This window comes from Palaemon carinicauda, chromosome 13 (genome assembly GCF_036898095.1).
Source record: "Palaemon carinicauda isolate YSFRI2023 chromosome 13, ASM3689809v2, whole genome shotgun sequence".
Lineage (NCBI taxonomy): Eukaryota > Metazoa > Arthropoda > Malacostraca > Decapoda > Palaemonidae > Palaemon > Palaemon carinicauda.
Window position 1 is genome coordinate 35,355,841 of NC_090737.1, and position 21,132 is coordinate 35,376,972.

The 21,132-nt window shown below is 37.2% G+C and overlaps 1 protein-coding gene across 2 annotated transcripts in view; it reads right to left on the minus strand.

The window, feature by feature from the left end:
• Nucleotides 1-15,292: 15,292 nt before the first annotated feature.
• The window catches only part of LOC137652281 (rifampicin phosphotransferase-like), a 455,498-nt gene continuing 449,658 nt past the window's right edge, over nt 15,293-21,132 (minus strand). Inside the window, exons 32-33 of one of the 2 annotated variants that reach the window (XM_068385577.1) lie at nt 20,054-20,128; nt 15,293-18,144 (exon numbers count right to left, since the gene is read on the minus strand). In XM_068385577.1, coding sequence (XP_068241678.1) covers nt 18,062-18,144; nt 20,054-20,128 — 158 coding nt within the window. In that variant the 3' untranslated portion in view covers nt 15,293-18,061. The remainder of the gene's footprint in view (nt 18,145-20,053; nt 20,129-21,132) is intronic. The other variant, XM_068385576.1, reaches the window with a different exon arrangement.

Genomic DNA, 21,132 nt, shown 5'->3' on the forward strand with positions numbered 1-21,132 from the left:
TAGAGGACTTGGAACCCTTCTTCTTGCTCCCACGTTGACCCTCGGCACGAGCACCTCCTCTGCTGGAGGCTCTGCCACGAAAGGGCGGAATGAACCTTGACGCTGGAGTGTCCATCCTGGGTCTAGGCACGGAGGGCAAAGGGGTGGCTTTGCGTGCGGATGACGCAACCAGGTCATGAGTGTCTTTCTGGATCAAGGAGGCGGCAATCTCCTTGATCAACTCCTCAGGGAAGAGGCACTTCGAGAGAGGAGCAAACATAAGTTCCGACTTTTGACATGGGGTGACTCCAGCTGACAAGAAGGAGCAAAGGTGATCCCGCTTCTTGAGGACCCCGGACACGAAAGAAGCCGCAAGCTCACTAGAACCATCCCGTATGGCTTTGTCCATGCAGGACATAATGAGCATGGAAGTTTCCTTGTCAGAAGGGGAGGTCTTCCTGCTCAACGCTCCCAAACACCAGTCCAAGAAGTTAAAGACTTCGAATGCTCGAAATACTCCTTTCATTAGATGGTCCATATCCGAAGGAGTCCAACAAATCTTGGAGCGTCTCATGGCCAGCCTGCGGGGAGAGTCTACCAGACTTGAGAAGTCGCCCTGGGCAGAGGCAGGAACTCCCAAGCCGAGAACTTCTCCCGTGGCATACCAGACGCTAGATCTGGAAGCAAGCTTGGCCGGGGGAAACATGAAGGCTGTCTTCCCAAGCTGCTTTTTGGACTGCAACCAATCTCCCAGTACTCTTAAAGCTCTCTTGGACGAGCGAGCGAGTACGAGCTTCGTAAAGGCAGGTGCGGATGACTGCATGCCTAAAGCGAACTCAGAGGGAGGCGAGCGTGGTGCTGCAGACACAAACTGATCAGGATATAAATCCTTGAACAGCGCAAGCACTTTCCTAAAGTCTAAGGAGGGAAGCGTGGTCTTGGGTTCGTCGATGTCCGTGTGTTGGTCGTCAAGATGTGCAGCTTCGTCATCATCAGAGAGTCCATCGTCTGAATGTTGAGGAGGAAGCGGCAAAGGAGTAGGTAAAAGCTGGTCGGCTGAGTCCGGCAGCACGGGTGAATGCGTGGCTGCACTGGACCCAACGTCATGTAAATGTTGGTCAGTCTGTGAACTGGCAACAACCATAGCTGCGTGGGGACGCAAGGCGTCTACTCCTGACTGCGGTCGAGTAGCGGAAACCACAGTGGGTTGCGGAGGTTGACGCACAGCGTCAAAACACGGCAACTTAACTCCACCCTCCTGTTGTTGTGGTAACACGCGAACGTCAACGGAGGGTTCCGTGCGTCGGTGAACGTCAACATGCGTCTGGCAGGGTCGACTGCGCATGGGTGGTGGAACTCTCACAGCTGGAGTGCGGGAGCAGGCAGCCTCAGCGTCTACTGGGCGCACAACCGTGGTTGGTTGTAGGCTAACGGGTGCAGCGTCAACCTTCTCCGCACGATACTCCTGCATGAAAGAAGCTAACTGAGTCTGCATAGACTGTAGCAAAGACCACTTAGGGTCTACAGCAGCAGGTGCGGCAACAGACGGTGTTACTGCCTGTTGCGGTACCACTTTGCCTCTCTTAGGAGGTGTGCAGTCGTCGGAAGACTGCAGCGAGTCCGAACTGACCCAGTGGCTACACCTGGGCCGTTGGACTTGCGCGTAAGGGACCTTGCGTTTAAGAGGCCGTGAGACCTTGGTCCATCGTTTCTGGCGTGAAACCTCTTCCGCAGACGAGGAATGAACGGGCTCACTCGTCTTCTTGTGGGTGGGGCGATCTAGGAAAGATACGTCCGAAACCACGGAGGGAACGTCTGTCCGCTGATTAAAGCCTGTCGAACCCTTTGGTCGTACGACATTGCTTCTCCCCTGGGCTTGGGAGCTTGCAAGAGGTCCCGGACTGGGAGGACGACAGGCACGAACAGACGCACCCTCATGCGTAACACTAACACTTTTCACTGCACTAACACTCACTTCACTTCCCACTGCACTTTTACCCTTCAACTCCCTGACGTCAGCCATGAGTTGGTTGCGGTCACTCGCCAATGACTCGACTCTCTCACCCAGAGCCTGGATGGCACGCATCATATCTGCCATCGAAGGTTGATGAGTGCTAGAAGGGGGGTCGGGAGTAACCACTACAGGGGAAGGAATAGGTTGTGGGGCATGGGGAGAGGAAAAATCAACTGAGCGAGACGAACTCCTCCTGACTCTATCTCTCTCTAGCCTACGTGAATATTTCAGGAATTCTTGAAAATTGAATTCCGAAAGCCCAACGCATTCCTCACATCGATCTTCCAATTGACAGGTTTTACCCCGACAATTGGAACAAATGGTGTGCGGATCGATAGAGGCCTTCGGAAGACGCCTTGAACAGTCCCTAGCACTACACTTCCTGTATTTGGGGACTTGAGAAGGGTCAGACATCTTGAATTAGTCAAAGGGGGGATTCAAAATCTATCCAAGTCGTCAACAAATAATCCAAAATTCAATAAAAGAATGCAAGGAAGTATTGAAGATAACCTCTGCACAGCGAAAGCTAATAACCAGAAATGAATACTTCACCAAATAACGTGAAAATCAATCCAGAAAGCAACAGCGTATTTAGTAGGTCTTGCCAGTGGCACGACAGAGAGAAAATTGGTTCTGTGTTGACATGGAGTACTTGAGTACCTGCTCGACAGATGGCGCTGTTGATGTACACCCCCACCTGTATAGCGATCGCTGGCGTATTTTGTCCTTAGGTTTTTCTGTCGGGCAGCAGAGCTGACAGCTATATGATCACCGGCTAAGTTTAATATTGAAAATAATGAAATTTTAAACTTATCTTTACACTGATGTCAGTTGAATCTGCCATCCTTGTTCTCAGCTTTGATACAGATAGGATTCATGTCATCTTGTGCCATCAATGTTCCTTTAGCTTCCATCTTTGTCCCACATTATTAGGAGAATTGGGTTGTCCATTAGAAAGTATTTTGTTTACTGGCCCAGGCTCTTGTATTTCAAGTGTGCAGGTAAATAAATTCATCTGAAAGAAAAATAAAATATCTTTACTCCAATTGTTCTTCACATTCAAGTCCCAATATGACTTGCTAATTAATTTGATACCTAACGTGTCACTTTTTAAGATTACCCATGAAAATAACTGGCATATCAACTTTATAATATATAACAGACTCTTTTGAACCATAAACTTGATCATATAGTGGTGTCCTTCAACAAAAATATCTGAAGGAAGAACAGTGCTAATAACTAGAATCGTTAAAAAACAAGAATAAAAAAAAAGTTCAACTTGGATATCTATCTAAAACTACAGTAGCACCCCTGTATAACATAAGATTGGTACTGTCATATCAAACCTGTTCTTTAAATATGGTTTTAAGAACACTATTCTTGAAAAGGTCACCATTATTGTCATTGCATTGATAATATTGTATCTGAAGTATTAAGTAAATAAGATTAAATTCTCCCAAATATAGAGGTGAATAGATAATTAGGTATAATTATATATATTTGGTAAGTTTCAGGTGCAAGTATAAAGGATAGAGGACATTACAATCTTTTTAAATACTTTAGGTATCTGAAAAATTTCAATGAACTCACCGTTTTAGTTCTTAGATTCAAAGTCAATGAGTTTTGATCCTCTGAAGGATAGTAGTAAGCCAATTATAGATAAATTGGTTCCCTTAGCTACTTTCAGGCCTTGTCTAGTCCTTCCTATTGATGTTTTTCAACTTATCATTCCAAGGTTTAAAGGCCGCTCATGAATGGCAGAGACAAGGGACAGTCCCGAAATAAAACTAGGTGAAATCATCCGAGGTAAACGAAGGTTGGTAAACCATTCTGCCAATGGCCGCTTGGGATCCACTAGGATCATCCTGACATTCGGGGTCTCAAACACACTGTTGATGATCTAGTGAATCGGACGGAATGGCAGAAAAGCGTAAGTATCTAAGTTGCTACAGGGATGATGGAATGCCTTGTCTGGAACTTTAGAAAAGTATACTGGAAGCTTCTTGTTCAGCAGAGTTGCGAACAAATCAATCATTGGGAACCTCAAAGAGCAAGAAGCTTCTCCACTATGGCTGGCAGAAGGGACCACTCTGCCCCTACTACCTGCCCCATGCAGCTGAGCATTTTTGGCTAATTCATTCCCTTTACCGGAAATGTATCTTACTGACAAGCTCCACAGCATTATTGAATGCCAAAGTGTGAGTCTGTCTCGCCAACTTCCACAGGTCTTGTGAAACAGTTCTTCTCTGCTTGTTGATATAGGCCACTAAGGTCATGTTGTCACTTATTGACACCATCATGTCGTCACTTATTAACACTACCAAAGACCCTATTGAACTTTGTTGGAAAGCTTGCAGGCCTAAAAGTGCAACTCATATTTCCAGCAATTTCAAGTGCAAACTTTTCTCTTCTTCAGACCACAATCCCGAGGCAATGTCATCCCCCAGGTGTTTGCCCCACCCCTCCTTCGATTTTTTTTTTTTATGAACAGCAGCATCTCTAGGGGAGGCAAGTTAAGAGAGACTCTCCTGTTTAGGTTTTCATCGTTCAACCACCAACTGAGATCTTTCCTCACCACTGTGTTCATTTGTAGTGGTTGCTGGTGGAGCCGCCCGTGGGAAAAGACTTTCTCCAACGATGAAAGATGTCCTAAAAGATATTACCATTGGTGTGTTGCTAAACACTGAACTGTAAGAAAGTGTAACACAGCCTTCCTGGGTCTGTTGATATGATCATCTTTTAGAAATACTCTCACTGCTGCCATATCTATCAACATCTACAAGTACTATGTCATTCTCCTGGGCTTGAGGCAAGGTTTCTAGCCCTTTATACTTCCATTATTTATACGTTTGCATCTATCAGACGGGCTGCATAGGTACTGAACTTCTACGTTTCATACTTTTTTTGTCCAGTAACGATCTGGTAAGCAAAAGCCATTACCAAAAATGTACAGAGAAGTCCAGTATGACAAATGCACACACAACTGACAAAACTTACGAGAAACTGATAAAAAGGAAATCTTAACGGATAAGTAACGAATACGTAATAGAAACCTTTTTCGGTCGACATTTATTCCTAGTTTTTTTATGTTCAAAATCTGCCACCGAGGAGATCCGTGGACAAAATGGACACTAACATACATCAACGGAGTGACATTTTGGGTATCCGTTCCCTCTCCATAATTTCAATCCGGTGAAATATCACAGACGCTTAGGCAAGGTATTCAACTTGACAATATCAATAGCTTTTCTATCTACTGTATTTCACTCAACACAACCAAAACTAGTACCAGACTCAACAATCACCATTTCCAATAAAAATATTTTTAACTTTGTTTTCCTTAAGTAAAATATTTGTCAATGCAACATAACCATGATTGACGAGTCTTCTTAGACTAATTTGTTACTAACCTTCACAATATGATACTAGTTTACTTGCATATTCATAGCATATAAAACCTTCCTCCCAAAATTGAATTTAGCAATTTAAAAAGTACATTGGAGGTGTTATTACCCTTGTCAATTAAGCCAAAGCTTCCTATTTAAGTTAGTCTAGGGCTTTTCTTTTATTTATGTTTGCCCAAAGTTATAGATCAGCTTAAGTTGTGGATCACATGAGGCCAGGTAGGAATTAGAGGAGCTTGTAGGTTGGTTAAGGAATAAAAGGTTAAAGTGCATCACTTACTTTTACTTTATATTTACTGCACTAAGTTAAGCTTAAATATAACATTGTAGATTAAGCTAAGCTTAGCTGAGGTTGGGTTTCCTAAGGTAACTTATAAGCTAAGCTAAGCTAAGATAAGCTAAGCTAAGATAAGCTAAGCTAAGACAAGCTAAGCTAAGATAAGATAATTTAAGATAAGCTAAGCTACGCTAAGGTAAGACAAGCTAAGCTAAGCTAAGACAAGCTAAGATAAGCTAAGACAAGCTAAGCTAAGATACGCTAAGCTAAGATACGCTAAGCTAAGACAAGCTAAGCTAAGTTAAAATAAGCTAAGACAAGCTAGCTAAGCTAAGCTAAGCTAAGATAAGATAAGCTAAGACAAGCTAAGCTAAGACAAGCTAAGCTAAGACAAGCTAAGACAAGCTAAGCTAAGACAAGCTAAGCTAAGACAAGCTAAGCTAAGGTGAGAAGAGGGTTATGTAAGGGTAGGTAAGGTAAGGGTAGGGTAGGTAAGGGTAGGGTAGGTAAGGGTAGGGTAGGTAAGGTAAGGTAAGGTAAAGGTAGGTAAGGTAAAGGTAGGTAAGGTAAGGGTTGGTAAGGTAAGGGTTGGTAAGGTAAGGGTAGGTAAGGTAAGCTAAGGGTAAGGGAGGTAAGGCAAGAGAATGTATGTTAAGGGCTGGGAATGTAAGGCAAGGGTAGGTAAGGCAAGGGTAGGTAAGGCAAGGGTAGGTAAGGCAAGGGTAGGTAAGGGTAGGAAACGTATGGGCAAGGAATGCAAGGGCAGGGAATTTAGGGGAGGGAATGTACAGCTAGTTTATGTAAGGCAAGGGTAGGTAAGGCAAGATGTGAATGTAGGTTCGTTAAAGTAAAGTGTAAGTAAAGGTAAGATAAAGACAGGAGGAGTAAGGGTAGATAAGAAGTAAGGGTAGATAAGGAGTAAGGGTAAGTACAGGTGGGTATGGTAGGAGTAGGTAAGGTAAATAGGCTACTGGTAAGGTAAGGTAACTGCTGGTTAAGGTAAGGTCAGGCAAGGCAAGCTATGGCAGGTAAAGTAAGGTAAAGTAAGGTACAGTAAGGTACGGTCAGGCAAGGCAAACTATGGTAGGTAAGGTAAGGTAAGGTAAGGTAAAGTAAGGTAAGGTAAGGTCAGACAAGTCAAAGTAAGGCAAGGTATAAGAAGTAAATTAAGGTTAGGTACGGTAAGAGTAGGTAAGGTAAATACGCTACTTGTAAGGCAAGGTAAATGCTGAGAAGGTAAATGCTGGTAAGGTAAGGTCAGACAAGGCAAGGGTAGCTAAGTATAGGGTAGGTAAGGTAGTCAGTAGATAAGATGAGGGTAAGTTGCATAAGAGTGGGTAAGGCAAGAATATGTGAGGTTAGGTAAGTTTAGGTTAGGTATACTGATGGTAGGCAAGGTAGGAGTAAGATAAGGATGGGTAAAGTGAGGTTAGGCAAGATATGGGTAGCTAAGGTAAGGATAGGTAAGACGTAGCTTGGGTAACTCTGGTTAGAGAAGCAGACAAAGAACATCAGGTGAGTGGGAATTAGCCTACGACTGATAACCCACATGAACCAAATTTTTTCTGATTGATTAGATCATTAAAATTAAGGTTTCTGGTAATTCCTTGGTTTAGCCTTTCCACAATTTATTATTATTGTGAATTGCTAAGCTACAACCCTAGTTGGAAGAGCACAATGCTATAAACCCAGGGGCTCCAACAGGAAAAACAGCCTAGTGAGGAAAGGAAACAAGATAAAAATTAAATTCTTAAGAAGAGTAACAGCATTACACAATAAATATTCTTCGATACAGGAGTTGAGAAAGCAAAATAGGAGTAGTTCGAAACAACATAGAATGTAAAAAAATATATAAGCTAAACTGCAAGATTAACTGGAGAATATTTTGGGAACACACTTTGTAAATTTTTATATCGTTTGTCTTTGCTTTATTGTCTTTTTAAATAATATTAAAAATGATTCCATGATACGTCCTACGGGAATCTATACTGCTGAGCCTACTCTGTAGTTTGTAGGTCTAAAAAAAGAAAAAACCCAAAAACACAAGTCTAGGCTATAAAATCCACTTCTATCAAGAGTAGTTTCTCATAAAAAATGAAGACCAATTTAAATATAACCTTATTTAAATATTTATCAAGTTATTCTGCAACAAAGAGAGCCTTACCTTCACATTTTTAATAACAGAAGAATTACACAGCATTAATTCATTACAATTCAATATACTGAAGTCCATTAAGACCAAGGAGGAGTAACTGTTCCAAAATTTTAGCCATTGAAGTTACACCCAAATGGTTACACTCGAAAAGGGTTCCAACAATCTTCAGTCAAATCCAATTCTTTTTACTTATTTATTCCCCAATTTCAATCACCACGATCATCCTATTTCATTATAATCTGCAATAAATTAATATTATGAACTAGAACTAGCACTAGTGAGGTTGATAGTAGCAGAATAAATTATTGTTATTGTAAGGTATATAGGAAAACTTCTAAAATAGAGAGAGGAGATTCTTGTAAATATTTAGTCAACCTATAGAATATATGATGAAAATTTTAATAAATTTAGTAGAAAGTTATATCATTGAAAATATTTATATAAAAAATTATTGATATCGTAGAGGTTTAGCTGTGGTCTACTTAAAAAAATACATCCAAAATTATTAACTTGTGATATATACAAAGGAATACAATATGCCATTATAAGCGTGAGAAAGATAACTCTCTCTCTCTCTCTCTCTCTCTCTCTCTCTCTCTCTCTCTCTCTCTCTCTCTCTCTCTCTCTCTCTCTCTCTCTCGTTTATATCCAAACTTCTACAGGAAAAAACATTGCGGTAGTACCTCATTGATATCTTGTGTTTTTTTTTGTTAAGATCTGGAAAAGGAAAACTATAATACATGTTTATCTCTTAGCTGAGAATACCATATTCAGAAAAGGCATTGTAGAATACTCTGCTAATGATATATACTTTCCTTTACTTTAAGGGCCGCTTTTCTTGTCCTATACAGCAGGGGAACCTTATTCAATACATAACCTTCACAGTCATTTTATCATGTTCATTCCAAGGCATTCAGCATTTCACACAGCATATTGGTCGTTTATTGTCAAATCCACACAATCAAAGCACTTAGAGAACAAGAAAGTCTTCAGTTTCCTCTTGAAAGCTTAAACAACTGCAATTTTGAGTTACAGAATACAGTATATTGTAAGTCATAACTTTTTAGATGACCTGCAAGGAAATTTTATCGATGAGATATATATGAATCATGAAGATAGCTGACATGTATTTGCCATAAGATCTCAATTCACGTATGAGAGTTTTCTAATGAAATCTGAACTGGAATAGTAATGAGCCACTATGGCATCTCCACTATTGGAGGGGGATTAATGTTTAAATATTTAAAGATTGACAAAAAAATATTATCATTATTAGTTTAGAATATAGTGATTTAACGAGGGTATGTTTTCAGGAATAAGAAACCAAGAATGATTTCTTATTAACGTTCGGTAAAGCTGTAAGCAGAGGAAATCTCAAAGAGAATATATCCCACTGAACTGAAAGCTATAAAAATACAGTAATCTCAAATAAAACATTATCATTATCGGTATCTAAAACGTATATTGTAGTTGATTCCTGACTCTAAATAAGAGATTTAATTCTCTACTAAATCTGTTAATAGTTTAGCTCTGCCACAAGAAAAATGATGACTTAACTTACTTTACTGTAAATGTTGCTTTTCTGGTACTATTACATATGGAGGCCATGTGCACCACAAGACATAAAAGACGTTTGTCCTATGCAGTCTTGGGTATTTAGAGTATTACAATGCGCATTCCTCATTTGCTGTTAATCTGCATTATCGAAGCACTTAGAAAACCAAAGTCTTTGGGTTCTTCTTGAAACGTCTTAATATCTTCAGTCTTTCGTATGTTGAGCTGGGTGTTCGTAGCATAGTCTTTGGGTTGCATATTTGAAAGCTCTAGAACCTACATTAGACATATAAGCTATATGATTCAAACTGTATATATATATATATATATATATATATATATATATATATATATATATATATATATATATATATATATATATATATATATATATATATATATATATAACATTAAGCCAGTGAAGAAGTTTATGCACATTCTTGTGCATCAATAATTATGAGCGTGACTCACTACCTCTGGCTGGAATTTGGAAATTCGGATTATTGCATTTTTTGGAAAGGAGAACTTTTATATTTCATGTTACAAATATTTCTTTAAAAAAAAATTTTTATTACTAAGAAGATCTTTTAGTACATTTTCGTAAGGGTGCACCATCACGTACACAACCATTTTCTGTCCTGGATGCATATATATTTTCTTCAACAAATTTCGGGAAAATGGTATAGTATCCCATATAAGGTAATATTATCGTTTTCTATGGTTTTCTGAGTACTCCCTTTTTCGTTTTCTTATATTTACTATGGTATTCGCTAATAAATTTTTGTTGCACGCATGTTCCTCTTATTTCTTTGTCTGCTCGTTTATATATTTACAATTTTAATATTAAGGTTATGCTGAAAGATACAAAGCGTGTTAGACACGATAAATAAATACGTCAGGAGCTTAAAATTTGCCATGATTAATACACATATGAGAATATATTAAGCTAACCACGTCTTATTCATATGTGCCCATTTAGTACATGTAACGGGTTTTATTATGTGCAATTTTGTCTTTATAATTCCCAATGGTGAAGGAAATTGCCGTTGGAGGCTCATACTTATACACATCAACGTCAATTCAATCAATCTCTACAAAAGACTTTTGAGTTTGGAACCCGTTTTCTCAAATCTTGAAAATGGAGAAAATTTTTTATTATTTTTTTTTTTATTATCGACAGATTTTAGTAATTCAAACATGAAAATATAGGGAATTTTATTGTCTACAGTCTAGAAAATAACTTGGTTTTGAAAATCGAAAATTTTCATACACAATCAGTCACAATTTTATTTATAAATTGATAAAAATTTTATTGGATGTCTCTTTTCCATTATAGTGATTTATAATTCGACCGGAATTACTTTAAAAAAAGAATTTATGTATGAATATAAAATATGTATCAGTTTAGAATTAACAATTAGTTTTTCCGTTAATTATTTCAAGGAAAAATTATTGTTTCGTCAAAACTGTTACGTATCTTCTATCATTATTAGCCAAGCTACAACCCAATACTAGTCTAATGCAGTTAAAGTCTAAAACACGTCCTCCCACTTGTGTCTGTTTATGGTCTTTCTGTGCCAGCCAACACTCGCACACTTTCTCAGTTCGTCAATCCAGCGTCTTTTCTTCCTTCCCCTGCTTCTTTAGCAATTTACAGGGGCTCATTCTGTTATTCTTATGCCCATCTATTGTCTGTCATTCTCATTAGGCTATATGTCCAACCCATTTTTTTTCCCTTACATGTTGTTAGAATAATCTCTGTTAGTTTGTTCTCGTATCCATATTGTTTCTTTTCTCTCTCTTAGTGTTATTGCCATCATTATCTTTTCCAAAGTTCTTTGAATTATAACTTGCTTATGTTCTAAGGCTTTAGTAAGGCTCTCACTGCTCTATCTTATTCATTTTCTTTGCTCTGGGCTCTCCTCTCTTGCTAATTTTAAAAATGTCTTTATTAGTTTTGTCAATATTTTTCAATATAATTAGTGAGTTCTGAATATGAAAATCGCAATCATCCACTACATATGAATACACACATACTGCATTGCAAACTTGGACACATATATATGGGGTATCATGTACCCAGACATCCCCATGAAGCTTTGATATTTGTAACATTAGCAGTGAAATCTACCTGGGAGAGAACTTTGTTAGTTCTGTTGATGTTTATAGCACTGACTCAATTAGTTCTTTCATGGGCATTGGGGTATAAATACTCATCAGTATAAAAAAAAAAAAAAATCTTATTTCCACCGCTATCCCTACAATACGGGTTTGGTTGCCTGATGCGTTATTTCAAATGCCTTCTATCAAAAGCATCCTCTTCTCGCCATATCATCCTTCACCTTATCTCACCATCTAATTCTCTCATTCTTGATCTTCTCCCCCTAAAAGGTTCCTTCCAAGCCCTTCCCACTCCCTCCCCACCATCCATCTTCATCACATGCCCAAACTATCTTGGTGGTAACACCCTTATCATCTCTGTAATCTTTACTATCCTTGCCATATGGAAGGTGATATGTCTCTCATTGTGTCTTGCTATTGGAATATTTAGGTAAGTTAGGAAGTATTTTGGTCATAACGGGATAAATAGACTAAGATTCTAGGAAAATTATTTGGCTCCTCCCTTTTTCAGGCTGAGCTGTGTGGATCTTTCAAATTGGCGGATCAATTGCATATGTAGCTCCTAAAAACGAGTATCACTACAGCTCACTTGCCAGTGATTGAATCCACCATGAACCATCTTGGGTGGGGGACTCTGTCTAAATGCTACCAGTCCTAATTAAGACCAATTCTTGATAATAATGTAAATCTTATTGCCAAAGACACTCAATACCTAATGGCGAGGAGTTAATGAAAATTATGAAAAAGTTCTTGTCACGCAAAATATTAAGCTTATATGGAGGCTTAGGGAATAAATATAACTTCCAAACTAGGCTGATCATCCAAATGCAAAATGTCAATGGGAAACCTTGAAGACCTATCAGGCAGCCCTAGTGCAAGTGCTGATGAAGAATAAGAGAATCAAGTATTATGGTTCTCGGCTAAATGCATATCTCCATTGCATCCATATGTCTGTGACACTAATCCATAAGGCAGTGGGTACACTCATTTGGTCAAGCCTATCTTTCGTGAGGTGTGCCAGTGTGGGTGGTGCTTAGAACCACTAAGGGAGAATTCAGGTACTTGTGAATGGAACATCCTATAAGGATGTTGCTGCCCTATTATGAACGGCGTTATAGCTCTTGACATTCCAATACCCACATAAAACATGATCCATACACTGCACTACTCTGTTTTGGGGTCAATACATCTCTAGATCTATTTGAAAACAAACTATTCGCTGTAATAAGGGTGACTAAAAAAGCTCCATATGGCTGTCGTCTGATTAGCACTTTAAGTGCCAAATGGAAGTCACACACTAAGCACAAAAAATTTTCAATAACACATCCAAAAATTTACAGAAAAGCCAGTGACAGTAAAATGCCTTGATTTGACATGTTCACCTAAAACGTTATACTGGTACGAATATACTTCCCAAGTCATAGAAAAGTATCAGAGGGTTGTGAAACTCAAGTATGTAAAATAAGGGAAAAAATCTAGGCCAAGCTTTTGCTATTTAGGCAAATAACAATAAATTCTTTCCTCCTTTATGATTCTATGAAATAATACCACAGAAAATACTCACACACAACATCTTATAAATAATTTTCTGAATATATATATATATATATATATATATATATATATATATATATATATATATATATACACATATATACATATATACATACATACATATACATATACATATATAATATATATATATATATATATATATATATATATATATATATATATATATATATATATATATATATAATATATATATATACTGTATATATATATGCATATATATTTGTTTGTTTGTAGATTTGAATGTATGTATGTAAATATGGCTTGCTGGTTTATACTTATCTTTGAAAGATCCACGGATATTTCAGAATGGCCCCAGCTGTGAATGGGTAGGTGTCAGCTGGTAGTAAGAGAATGGACATGTTGATAAAAAAAAAAATTAATTATCTTCACTATCATTATTACTGACAGTACTGTAGTGCTTATGCCTGTAGTATCAATAGTGTGTTCAATTTTCTCAATCTTTCTGACTAAAGTTTTATTTTCTTCTTTGTAATCTGGAGTTGATAAGAATTTTATACTTATTTCTGTGCAGAATATGAATATTCATGTTACATTTTTACTACAGTATTGTAATTAGCAATGTGAAAAAGCTAGTTATATATCATTATAATTATATATAATTATTTACATTAAGTATGCTGAAGTGTTAAAAAAAATCTCAATCACCCTGATGATATTGGCAAAGTATAGTGATAAATTAAACTTATTTAGTAAAGTTCAGTGAATTCATGTCCTTGACCACATCATGCAGTATACTGTGATATTTTTTCATCATTTTACACCATTATTTACAGCAATGGACCAGAGCAAAGACCCAAGTGATTTCAGCCTTCTGGAAGCGTTGTAAAAGTTATAGATACTGACTGAACAGAGAGCTGGCAGCAATTTTAGCCTTCTAGAAGCATTGTAAACATTACAGATGTTCTCTGAGCAAAGATCTGACAGTAATTTTAGCCTTATCGAAGCGTTGTAAACATTACAGATGCTGTCTGAGCAAAGATCTGACAGTGATTTGTTCCTTCTGGAAGCGTAACACCTGTGTCAGGTTATTGCCTTTCCATTAATATTTTTCAACGATTAGGTTACCCTTGCAAAAGAACGTTGAAGACAATAGCACTTACTATAATGTTCCTTTCCACCTCTTGAGAAGTGTACCAAATTCCCTAAAAGTTAAGACAAAACATTGGTCCCTACACAATGAAGAAGTGACTTTCAGGAGGAAGAACACCTTTTTCATCAGCTGGCAGGATATCAGGCTAGTCAGCCTCCTAACCAATGTATACTGTACTGCACTAGCACCCAGCAATTCTTCCAAAAGCAAAGGGTCAAATATGGGGCTAGGTTTGCTTATGAAGAAAATACTATGCAGATGCCATAGATTGGTAGGCAGTACATCATTTATAGGGGGCATGGACCTGTTCAAATAGCTGATAAAGCACTATTTACTATATAAATTCTTGTATGTCAGGGTTCTTCCTTTCCAATGACTTTTTTCCTATCTTTTTAAACTATTCCAGATTTTCGTATCCTTTTCACTTCTGACGCTCATGAATCTTACACAATTCTCGGCAAATCATCTTGTTTTTTTTTTTTTCAGATGTCAGAATCCTATCAAATACGTAATGAGATATGTCCTTCCATCTAAACAACCTGTTTACAATGTTTAATCATCTCCACATGATTACCATTCCAATTCTTATTACTATAAATACACTTTGCAAATAGTAGTTCTCAACAGCTTCAATCTTTTCTCATGTGCCTTTAACATCAACACTTCCCCTCAAAAAGGATAGTTAACAATCCCTTCATACATTGCCACTTTACCATTCATTAACAATTCTAGTCTCTTCCCAATCTTCTGACCACATCCTTCTAACTCTAGCTTCTCCTATTCTGTATCTTTTTCTTTCAATGTAAAATCATTGGCTATATTTCCTCTACAGTTCTTAAGAAAATTAACAATTTCCTATTTCCCCTATCCATACTGACATTCTTACTCACAATTATGTTCGACTTTCTATTGCAAACACTTTTAAATGGTTTTACTAGTTACTGCTCTTTCTCCTCGCTATGCATTCACAATTCATATTCTTTACCCAACATATTTTTACTACATCTATCCTCTCTTCTATACAAAATACTAAGGAATGTATTTCAAGTATTTGATTTCATCAAGAAATAAATACCTATCTAAAGCATACGTAAAATCATTTCTGTATTTGTATCTTACAATTTTTATATACATATCACAAAAATTATCATTACAAATATTTTACACTATTCACAGACAATATTGCTAAGTTTCTACTATAGCATGAAACATAATCAACTCAATTATTGCTCAACTAAATCAAGATTAATTCCAAATTAAACTAACAATAGGATGCTTTTTTATGTCATCATATACTTCCACAGGACATTTATGAATTACAGGAGAACCTGAAGGTTATTTTCTTATAAGACGTAATGCAAATATTTGACATGAATTACACATTGCATAAAAAAGTCCAAAGGTGGAATTAACTTAATGAAGGATAAAATACAGTTTCTGATAATTTGCGTAATGTCTTTTGCATAAATGTTTGAAAATTTATGGTGTAAACATATTTTCATGTTCTTTCAAAATCCCTCACAGTACTTAATGCTAAAATTTTATACTTCTTAAAGAACTGTTCAAAAGCAATCTATAGTAACAATAATTTTTTTCTATTAGAGTATATGAGGCAAAGAAATAAATATTCAAGTAATACTTTTCTAACTGAAAGAATAATAATAATAATAATAATAATAATAATAATAATAATAACAACAATAATAGTAACAAATTCACAATTTTTAAAATTAATTTATATTTTTCCAAGCTATACAAAACGGAGTCCTTTAAGTTCAGAACATGTTTTCAGCTCAAGCTTGATGGCAATTGAATCATTCAATGAGACAGTTAGACGACAGATGGAAGCGAAGCCCCGGCCCCCTCTCCCACCCGTCAAAAGCTCTTCACTTTCGACCTTTCCACTCAGGACTAAGACAGGTGGTTGAGGAGGGAAGTTTAACTTGAAGGACTCAGGTTCGTTTAGCTAGGAAAAATACAAATGATTAAAAATTTGTGATTTGTTCCTAAGAAAAATACAAACTATCATCTTTTGAGTAGGGAGACTCACCAATTGGTGGGCAGAAGTCTCTCTAGAACCGAACTGGTTGAATATTTTCTTCCCTGGAAATGTCATCTACCTGGTTCCATATGGGAGCGAAGTATTTGACTCCAGCAACCTCCTATCTGTCCATTATTGGGATAAATAGGGTGATAAGGCTTTTCCTGTTCAAGAAGACTGGTAGGGGGTCAAAGGAGGGATCCCTTCCCCTGAAGGGATGGCAGTCTGGAATAACATACCTGGCATATGATGATCAACAGGTTGGTATACATTCCACCATCCTTCCCATCGTCTAGGGAGGATAGGGGAGAACTAATCTAGTTCTAAAGAATGAAGCTCAAAAGTATAGTTTACCAGCATAAAGTCAGATTCAGTGAGTAACACTTCAACTACTTCATTCTCAAGAGAGGGGCAGAAAGAATGGAGAAGATCCAGATATTCTGCCTTCATTTCAGACTTGCAACTACAGTATACGTTCTCATGGAAAAGTTGTTTACAGTCCTAGGTGGGAGATGGGCTTGATACACAACTACTTGAGCAGCCACCCAAAGGCCAAGTGCAAAGGTATCAAGGGACTTTTGCGTACTTTTATAGACCGAAGGCCAAGAAGGCGGACTGGTGCATACACACCCCAACCTTCAACACCTGGCTGACTGCAAGATTCCTCTAGAAGGCAAAGGTACGGCTAACCTTTGACTTCGCGAGTTCTGATTCTGGCTTATACCTTGACCCTCTCAGTAGTTAGGGCAAATGCATTGCTGATAAGAGTTACAAAGTCAGAAAAAGGCAGTTTTCAATGGGGATAATTGCAAACAATCATGCCCCTAGCAAAAAGCACATAGAGTGTAGATTTACACCCTGTTTAACAAATACCAGATTGTGGAGGATCGTTTTTATATTCATTACGTTTCGTCTTTTTTTTGTTTGCCAAATCCTTCACACACACACCCACACACACACACAGAGGTAATCAGTGTAATGATTGTTCGTAGCGAGAAAGACGGTTGGTATATTTGAAGATTATTTGTTTACACATTTTTGTTAGATAGGTTAAAATGGTAGCAAATGTCTGGAGTGAATGCTTTTTTTTTTCTTTTTATTCTGGCAGCAGCAAATAGTGTTCTTGTGAATATTGGATTGATGCCAACTGGTTTATACACTATAAGGACTTGGGAATGATTGATCTAGAGATTTTGAATGTACTAGTAATAATGACCTAGTCTGGATGAAGAAATTTTCTCTTCCTCGAGTGATGATGATAATGACGATGATTATGAGTATGGTAATGATTTAACTCTTAATCACATTACGTTATATCATATTGATAGAGACTACCATTTGCTACAGAGATATGGCAGTGCATTGAAAGACAGTTTGGCAATGTTTATTTTTAATTTCCCTCCTGTCCAAGAGTCTAGTTGCCGATAACGTAAAGGGAAAGTTTGTAATGTGGAGACTATTGTTTGTTAGTGATTCAAGAGTGTGGGGTTCATCTTTGTGGCATCCCGCCACAGAATGTAAAGTCCATCCTCCCTCATAAGTCTTGCTTCACAATCATAGCAATCAACAACCAGCATTCAGTCCCTAAAAAATTAAAAGTTCAATTAAGGTCACACCAATACGTTTGTATTCGGTATGGCCAAAAACATAAGTGGAGAGCTTTTGACAGGTGGAGGAGGGGGGGGGGGGGTCCTCGCTCTAGTTCCCACCTGTCATCTAACTGCTCTGTTAAACGATTCAACGGCCATCCAGCTGACGCTGAAAACCTACTCCCTACTTAAGAACGGTGGTTTGCATTAAGCATAGGAATAACTATCAGTAGCTATGGCCTCAGCTAAATGCAGTGAGTTCTTCCTTTTTTTCCCAAATTCTTGTGATGGTACCCTTGGTTGCATTTAGTACAACCGAGTCACCTGAAATGAGAAATGATAATTATAACAATAATAATGATAATAATAATAATAATAATAATAATAATAATAATAATAATAATTACCACTAGTGAAGCCAGGAATTTCCTAGGGAAAAACAGTCCTAAAAATACTTTTCCCCAGCACACGTACAAATGGTTATTGTCTTGACAAAAAAAGAATAAGAAATATGTTGCCTCAAGGAGTATTTTCCATGTAAGGTTTGTAAGTACAAACACAAGTGAACGTAAAAACAATTTCGTACCGTTTTTTAATTCTCAATCAAGTAAGCAGTAGCCCAGATATAAATAAAAATACAATTCATGCAAGTTTACCATAATTCATGGACCTTAGAAGGCCATTTGACATAGTATCAAGACAAATAATTAGATTGACTACATACCAAAGAGACTCACTAGGATAGTTATGTTACTCTACCATAATGAATAAAAGCAGAGGAAGATGCATCAGATGTTTGATGGAAATCTTGACATACATTCAAGATCAATGCTGAGCCCTAGCTGTTTAAGATATTAATGAACAAAGCAACAAATGTGCAAATACAAGACCCCTGGGAGCTGCTATAAGCATGTGACCTAATGATAATGCAGTCGTAGAATATGAGGAAGATATCAATGGAATGTTTAAGAGAAGGAGGCATGGAGTAGAGAGGACAACAGAAAATCAGTGTAAGCAATACAAAGCTTACATGATTAGAAAGGAAACAAATGAATGCTGTTGTGCAAATGGTGTGTGCTCAATTTAATGAGTGGTATCACAAGCGAGGATTACAAGATATACATCGAGTAAGAAACATTTTGATGCCTCAAGCATATTATATAAGCAAAGGAGGCAGTGAGGGAAATGGAAATGCTAGATTGAAAGGCTTCAGATGAAGTAAAGTTTGTTCCTACACAACTACATCCCATTGTTCTTTAATAGGAGTAGGACTTCAGTGAAGCTGGAACGGCCACAGGAAATTAAAGAAACAGTAGTAGTAACTACAAACATGTGGTGTGGGTGAAAAACAACCTACCTGTCAGTCAGCAAGACTAGTACTTCTGACTCTGACAGAAAGCTGTACGGATGTACTCTTGCTGCATGTAAAAATTTTGGCTATTGCAGTACAGTACTTAAAAGAATTGACATTTCTCTTAATTTGAAATTTAACTGGGTGGTAGGGTAGGAGTTGAGAGGGCACATACACAGTTATTACTAGTAAATATAAATATCAAGTTAAAGATAGTTAAGACAATGCATGTTTTACAGAATGCAGAAAAAATATGGGCACTGCTAAGGAAATGGAGCAATTTTGAAAGAAATGCAACAATTTTGTATTAGGTTTCATATCCATAGTATGATAGGAAGATTGTTTTATATATGAAGAAGTCGAATAATGCAGTATCTGGCAGCTAGAAAATAGACGGATCACAAAGACTGAGATGTCTTGAATATAAGATGAGAAGAGTCAGAATATCAATAGATTAGGGAGTAGCAAGACAAGAGATATGTAAAAAAAACCCAGGAAATTTTGGAAAAGGGGACAGATGAAGTGCATCATGAGGCAGTTCAAGCAAAGCGAGCACAGGACAGAAAGAATAAAGAGAACTCATTTTGCTCTTACTCCATAATGAAAACAAATCAAGTGTAAAAATGTTTATGATAATAATGACGATGTGAGTGCATATTCCAACTCCGCAATACAAACATGATTACTAAATGAAGTAAAATCATGTGAAAAATCTTACCCTTCTCCATTAGCAAATTAAAAAGTAGCAAACACATTTTCCAAAATTTTTTAAACAATATAAACTACAATATAACTGGAGGAAGCAAAAAAGAAACTACCTTAATAACATGGTCAACAAAATTTGAAAACAAAGGAATCAAACAAAAATAATAAATAAATTACCTGAGTTGAATGAGTGAGTAGCACCACGTACTCCAACAATACAAGGGAGTCCATATTCTCGAGCAACCACAGCCCCTAAACGAAAGGAAAATAGGTCTTAATGGTTTTTCATAGTTTCATATAATCAAATTACTGATTTCTGCTTCTTGACCATCTTCCTTTTCTTCTTAAAATGTTACCATTTTCAAGGGGACCATTAATGAAACTTTTTACAACGGTAAGCTTGTGAACAAACATGACCCCTAAAAAAGTACAAATAATATGCTGGTAAATGAGCAAACATAACATGCAGCTTGACTCTGCTAGGGAATTTTCACATCAAATACACAAAATTCTAACCTTCCATAATGCAAGCAGGAAAAGTAATGGAAGAACACTCAAATACAATAAAAAGCAGAGTGAATGAGAAAGGGGGTGAAGCTGATGGAGTGCACTACAGTACTAGGCCCAGTAGAAAGTAAGGTTCCCCTGCTGTATGGGACCAGATAAGTAGCCCTTAAAGTAAAAGTAGAGTACTAGTCAAGTGAGCTGCAAGGTGGATTCAGGTATTCCTCAAAGGGATACCACTTCATAGCTTATTATTTTTATTTTTTTTTTTGGACTTTACATACAGCTATAGTAGTACTACTGCAGGAGAAATTCATATTAGAAGACCAAAGGTTTGTTTGGCATAGGAGGAAAATGAATCTAAAAAGTGTACAAACTTGGCTAGTCCTTGTAATAAGAAATATATATGTGTTCATAAAAAAATAATTCATAAAAATAAAGTTTTTCTCTGATATTTTAAAGAACAACCTCCTCACCTGCTGTATTTCAATTACTCATTATTATCCCAGTGTAATACTGTACTACAATCAAGAAGTTCAGCATTCTGGAACTTTCAGGAGTCGCTTATGTAAATCTAAATATGGGATTTCCTTATGCACAAAAGATACATTTATGCTAAAGGGGTGACAGACCCTTAAGAAAGAGTAAACTCAAGAAAAAAACAGTGACAGATATTCCATAGCTTGGCAATAGAAAGAAAAAAATTTTAACTCAAAAGAACAAGGTGAAGAACATCTGACTGTTATGACTAA